At 46.7% G+C, this 6,566-nt stretch overlaps 1 protein-coding gene across 2 annotated transcripts in view; it reads right to left on the bottom strand.

Annotated features, from left to right (window-relative positions):
• Positions 1 to 5,255: 5,255 nt before the first annotated feature.
• Positions 5,256 to 6,566, bottom strand: part of CREB3L2 (cAMP responsive element binding protein 3 like 2) — a 103,737-nt gene continuing 102,426 nt past the window's right edge. For both annotated transcript variants that reach the window (XM_032868365.1, XM_032868356.1), the window contains exon 12: positions 5,256 to 5,650. In XM_032868365.1, coding sequence (XP_032724256.1) covers positions 5,575 to 5,650 — 76 coding nt within the window. In that variant the 3' untranslated portion in view covers positions 5,256 to 5,574. The remainder of the gene's footprint in view (positions 5,651 to 6,566) is intronic.

The raw sequence follows: 6,566 nt of genomic DNA, 5'->3' as shown, positions 1-6,566 counted from the left end.
ACGCTCCTCCGAAAAGCAAAATGCTTTCAAAACCAGATGAGCAGGATTTGAAAGACGGGACAACGTGTTACTAATTAAGAAAAAATATTTTTATTTGCAAGAAATGGAAATACAAAAGCGTAACAATTTTTCAGTTCATTTTTCCCCCCAAACTAAGTATAAGTATCCTACAAAGCTTTTTTTTATTCTTGCTATTTACTTAGCTATGATAAAGACTAAAAAGCCATTAAAAAAAAAAACAACAACAACAGCACAATAAGACAGATAATAGACCCACAATCTGTTTAGACTTAAATACCGCTGGCCTACAGAACTATGACAAGAGAGAGTAGAAAGTTCAGCCTGTCTGCATGGCCATTAAAGCTCACGGGAGATGACAGTCTAGGGTGTGCTTAGCATTGTTTCAATAGGGTCCCTCGCGATTCGTCAAGGTGTGCTGGTGTTTTCCATAGCCTCATAAAGCATTTTCTCTGCAAGGGCGAGGCTCTAAGCAGGGCAGGCCATTGGTCCGTGGTGCAAAAAGTTTATGTTCTCACTTAGCTGGTGAGCAAAGGACAGGAACAGAGGAATGGAGCGAAAATCCCTGGTTTTTCTTTCCCAGGATGCGAAGCCTGCTAGCTGGAATTCACAGACGACTAAATGAACAAGACAGGACATGAGCGTCGGGTGGGTACCTCCAGCAGGAAGCAAAGAACTGAATGCTACATGGTGGACCCAGCACAGGGACGGGACAACCTTACAGGTTCCCAGAAAGGAATCTGCACAACCATATCCACAAACTGTACTTTCCACATCTCTTAGTGGTCTACCTGTCTCCTGGTAAAGAGTTGCCCTGTTTTCTCTATAAAATGGAAAGCCTCGATGTATTAAGCACTGTACCCAGTACTTAAAAGGTGCTCAAGAAATAGTATTTCTCTTCCTTCTCCAAACGAAGACAAAAATAAAGCATTCCTGAATTACGATGCCCAAAGTGAAAACTTGAAACACCTAGATTTTTCCTGTGCTAAGCGTGGGTTCTTTGGCCACAGAGAGGCGGTAAATTAATCCTTGAATGGGCCAGGTTCCTTCGCCCTGAGAAAAAGTTCTGCTGTGAGGATTGATGGTAACTTTAATCCAGGCTGGCTGGTTTTTGATGTGACTGCAGCTCTACAAAATGGGATTTTCCTAATGGACAAAACCGCGTTTCTTTTCTCCTGATGTGCAAATCTGATCGTGGTTCATTTTTAGGAAACCACTTTTGAGCCTCTGGTAAAAGGCTCTTTCCTCACACTTGCTTCAGCCTAATACCACAAGCCTATCCGTAACATCTCCCAGGGACCAAGGAGTCTTCAGTCATCCCAGCGGATGTATATAAGGCACATTTAAGGCAGATGAGTGCTGGAGACAAGGGGGACATTTGTGCATGTGTCAGAAAGGAGAGAGAGAGAGAGGCCTAGCGCTTTTGTCTTTTGAATAGCTATTGATTAATGAAACCTCCTCAGACCCCTGACTCCCCAACAATCCCTAGGGTTCCATGCAGAACTCTGCCTCTGTAAAACTGAAAAGCCTGAGGACTGACTGATGGACTGATGGACTGACAGACTGATGGACTGACTGACTGGGAAACCTGAAATCCATCTCTGGCTCCTTCACAGCCTCCCACTGGCTTCTATAACTGGCCTCCCAGAGGGGCTCACACTATCACATGTCCCCTAATTGTCTCAACATTCCATTGAAATGGCTCTCACTAGAGCGCTACCTGCTAATGGTTTCACAGGTCCTGTCAGCACTTCAAGCAGGAGAGCCGGGGTCTTTAATAAAGGTTTTGTAAAGGTTACATTCGACAGAACCCAAGTTGTGACTCATGCAGACCAGGGGGAGGCCAAAAGCCTCCTCCTTCATCTCCAGTCTCCCCCACGTGAGCAAGACCAGCACAGAGGGTCCATTTCCTCTGCCTAGAGTGGGATATCTCCATTTGGTGAGTCAGGCTCGAGGGCGTGCCCCATAGGATGAGCGCTTGAGAGCTGGCCCCAAGATGCCTCTGATGCTCGCTTTGTGGTTTTGCTTGGTCTGAGGCTGTGCAAGAAAGAGGCCATGAAATGTTGAAAAATTTTAATGACACACATGTCACCAAAATTCTGGACAGGGTCTCACTGCTGTCATGAAGCTGAATCACTTCAACACTCCCCCCTTCTATGGGCATGTGACATTCACCGCCCTCTTTTGGCATTCAGGCTAAACGGAGAGATTGAGAGGAAGGAAAAAAACATGGGAATGATAGTTGGTTTGTAAATAAGTTGAGCTAAAAGCTGCTCTCACAACCCACAGATCAGTTCTCCAAATCAAAATCATTTTTATTAACGAAAAGGTGATCTCATTTTGCCTAAGCTGATGTCAAATCTCTCCTCACCCCACCAAAAGAAGCAACCTAGTTCAGCGGTCAGATTTTTACATAACACTCTCTTTATGTGACCAAGGCTCCAGAGTCCTAACACTTCACCGGAAATCTTTCTTCAACAGGCACCGAGGCCTTTCATCTCCAGTATCCTTTTCTAAGCACAGAGTTAAGAGCTGTGGAAAGGGCCAAGCTGGGGGGTGCCTGGGTCACTCGAGGCTCAGCCAGTGAGAAAGCGCTTGTTCTCGGAATGTTTGCAAAACATATCCTACACCACGGTAATCAAGGAGAAGGGAGAGGAAACAGGGTTTACCTGATGAAAAACAGAATTAATGTACTTATGAGTAGCCTATTTATTATTTATGGTTTATGGGAATGCTAACAGTCTCACAGTTTTCAAAACTCAAGTTCGGAAGCCAACGTCTGCCTCTCTTTGAAATCTTCAGGGTTAACCAGGCATTACTGACAGGGGTATGGGACTGCTCTCCAGGGGGAGCAAAACCACGGATACTGGGGCTTAACCCCAGAACAGCAAAGGAGCACACATCCCTTCATCACTTGGCATTATCCAACTCTTTTGCGTCTTCTCGACCCCCTGGCATCCTCCTAAAGGGATAAGTGTTTCGTTCCCTTGACGTGTCCAAGTAGGAAGCGGAGGGCAAGGGCTGTGCTCAAAACAGTGGCAAGGTTGGTTCTTGGAACCCCCTTTCATGTGGCCATTGGAGCTCCCAGGCCGATGTTTCCTGTTTCCAGATACAGCTTCAGTTCTGGAAGAACAGCTTCCCAGAGAAAACAGCCTGCTGTTTGGAGGTCTGGAGAGGGGGATGACAAGCAAGGGTAGCTAGGGAGAAAATAAAATCCTCAAGGTACTAAGGGGAGGTACCAGACATTTGCTGGCCTGTCCCTTCTCCTGCCTCACTCAGGAGAGCGGGTTTCCCACCCTGGCTAATCCAGAAGGCTTCAAAACCTGATCTGGTTCCACTGCAACAGGTCACTCGGCTGACCTATGCTCACTTCTGCCCCAAATATAAGACCTTTCCTTTCTCGATGACCAAATACTACTTGAGTTCCTTCTTTTTACCTTTTTAGACCCCCAGGGGTGCCCTTGCCTGATAATTACAAGGCATTTTAAAGAGAGGGATGGGTCAGCAGTGGTCCATGACTACCTGATGCCAGCCAGGCCCAGGAAGATCTAGAGCCGGAAGGGAAGGAGAGAATGGAGAGCAGAGAAGCAAGGGGACGGGGCACATTAGTAAGCCTTCTTCTTCCATAGCTCACACAGCCTCTGCTCTCCCTCCCCAATGCAGGGGACCCTGAGACTGTGGACAGCAGCCCCAATCCAGCTTTACACATGGCTGAGAAGACACCCTTGACATATCCTGGTCCAGAACTTTCCACCACAGCAGAGAGAGAGAGAGAGAGAGGAATCACTCACAGGGAGCCCCAGATGTACGTAGGCAGACAAAGCCGGGATCTGCTTATGAGGTACGATGGAAAAATGCTAATGACGCCAAGTCCTGCATCCAATATGGAATGGAAGGCCCAGGCATGGGCTTAATCCCTTGTAAGTGCAGGTTTCAATGACAGTGTAGACCACAAAGAGAGAGAGACAGAGACAGACAGAGAGAGGAGTTAAAGCTAAAGGTCCTTCAGCTACTACTAAAAATAAAATATAAAACGCAAGCAGATTTCTTAAACAAAATCTTTCCCAAGCTAGGGAAAAACACTTAAAGGGGATCTTCTACATTATACAATAAAAAGGCAATTTCCATTTCTTATTTGTATGAAAGAGGAAAGAATTTTTTAAACTACAAAAGTTACTTTTAATCATTAAACAAACAGACAAAAAAAAGTAGGTCGGGTGGGGGGGGTTAGGTTGTATCTCTTTGGGTAAGCTGCAAAGTAGCCAAACCTGATTATAAAAGGTAAGACTATGGATACAAAAATATCACCTACTCCGACCCCAGGCCTCAGGCCCACCCCTGTGTTGAGGCAGAAGAGGAGGGTAAAGCAGAAGTGGGTGGTGGGGGTTGGGCAGGGGGGGGCGCTAGGAGCAGGCGTGGAGAGGCAAGCCAGCAAGGTTGTCTGAAACGCCTGTTGTCAGGGACAAGGACTCCCTTTTCTTATGGGAACAGGACAGAAAAAGCCTCTGACCACAGAGCCACAGACCTGATTAAGGCATTACTCCATCTTTCCCTCTGACTTCATTCTGCAGGAGGACACAAGCTTAAGGGGATTTCCCGATTATAATTAGAGGCCTCCAGTGGAAGAAGGAGGAAGAGGAAGAAGAAGCAGAAGAACACGGGAAAAAACAAAAAACAAAAAACACCATCTGGAGGATTGGGGAATCCCAGAGCTTGGGTGCCCTCCTAGCCAGCTCCAAAGACCAGTTTGGAGGGAGACATTGGATCTTTTCAGTGTGGTTGCTAGCAGGGAAGCCTCAGCGAGCTAATAAATACTATTTACAAATGGGGAGGAGAAGCCGGGGAGGCAGGCCTAGGGGTTTGCGGGGACGCCAGTTGTGGGGATGCCCTACAAGCAACAAGACGGGGCAGGTTCGCCTGGAGTAGAAAAGCCTGATTCTTTCAGGCATTGCACTTGCGGCCTGAGAATGGGGACGGGAGAGCCCTTGCTCCAGTGCGGGGAGGACGATCTGCGAGGGCTCTGATGGGGCAGAGTGGCTGGGGTGCTCACTGAAGGCGCTGGAACTTCTGGGGCTGTCGGGGTGCAGAAACACCAGACACAAAGGCTGAGGAAGGCAGGACATCAGTCAGAGCTTTGCCAGATCCCAACAGGCATCCTGGAATTTTCAAGGCTAGAGTCTGGGGTCTCACATGAACAAGAGTCCTCTCTTCTCCAAAGAGATGGTCACATCCCATAGTGAAAATCAGGCAGTATCTTTTTGGCACTATTGGTAGAAACGGGCCTGCTTGTTCCAGCCCCAACCCTAAAATAACTTCCTATGGCAGTAAATAGGAGGGAGGGAGGGATGCCGGGCTCCCTCCTTCGGGGGGGCATGGGATGGAGGGAAGGTGGTCTCTCACCACAGGTGGAAATCCCAGGCTGTCCTCCCATCCAAAGCCATGATCGCTCGCCCATGTCTTCGTCCAGATCAAAGGCAAAAAAGGAAAAGCTTATGACAAAGGTGGTTTGGGGACAGGAAAGCAGAGTGAAGAGAAAGAGGGAGGTGGACAGCCTCTTTAGAAAGTGGCGTTCACTCTTCTGTCGAGTTCTACAACTTTTAGTGTCTCGTTCCCCTCCAGTTTGGCGTTGACCCTGGAAAGATACCAAAAGGGAAGAGTCTTAGCTGACTGACAACTACAATTCTTGTGCTTGGGAGTATGATATAATCATTCCATGACTGCAACTTCATCAACTTTGAAGGTAGGCCCAAGCGGGTTCTCATTCTTTGCCCACCTACTAGAAATCCTCTGTTCCCAAAGTCTCCAGCTGCCAGCCCATCGGCTCTTTCACATTCCTTCCTCTATCCCTGCCCAAGAGGAGACATCCCAACCCAGAGAATAAGCATGGTTTGATGCTGATTTGTTATAAATTGCTTTAAGCAAATGTATCATCAGAGGATGTATAACCCTATGCTACACTCTGGAAAGAAGAGAATAAAAGGAAAAAGTCTGATCCCTGGTTTAGAATACTAATCATTCAGATAAATTAAAAAAAATTAAGTTGAAATAACACTAAACATATAATAGAAAATAAACATGTTATTAAATCATATAACAGTCTAGAAAGTCTCTAGGCTCTCAGAGGAGGGCGGAGGGCTTTGGTGTCAGGGAGACATCCTAGAACAAGTGAGAGTTTCAATGGGGCCCTGAATAGTGGAGCCAAGAGGGGAGAGGACTTGGGACAGAGCCACATAACCAAGCAGTGGAGTGTCCCATAGCTCCCAGTGGCACCTCTACAAGTTTCTCTATAATGGAAATCATAACACCTAGCCTCTTAAAGTATTCAAAGGATTTATAGATCACATTTGCATAATACTTATGGGAGTAGGTGCAGTAAACATTCAATATGCATGTATCATGTAAATATATACAAGTACATGTAATTATGAACCTTTCCCACAGCTTTAGGGGGAAAAAGCTGCAGAATTTGCAGTTGAATCTTCAAGTGGGAGCCCTTGCATTGGAAGAGCATCATTTCTGGGAAGCACAGGGGCTAGTTCAGCTAGATC

This window comes from Lontra canadensis, unplaced genomic scaffold, assembly GCF_010015895.1.
Source record: "Lontra canadensis isolate GAN:19392208 unplaced genomic scaffold, GSC_riverotter_1.0 scaffold2, whole genome shotgun sequence".
Lineage (NCBI taxonomy): Eukaryota > Metazoa > Chordata > Mammalia > Carnivora > Mustelidae > Lontra > Lontra canadensis.
Note: the sequence above shows the minus strand (reverse complement) of the source record. Positions and strands in the feature narration are given on the sequence as shown.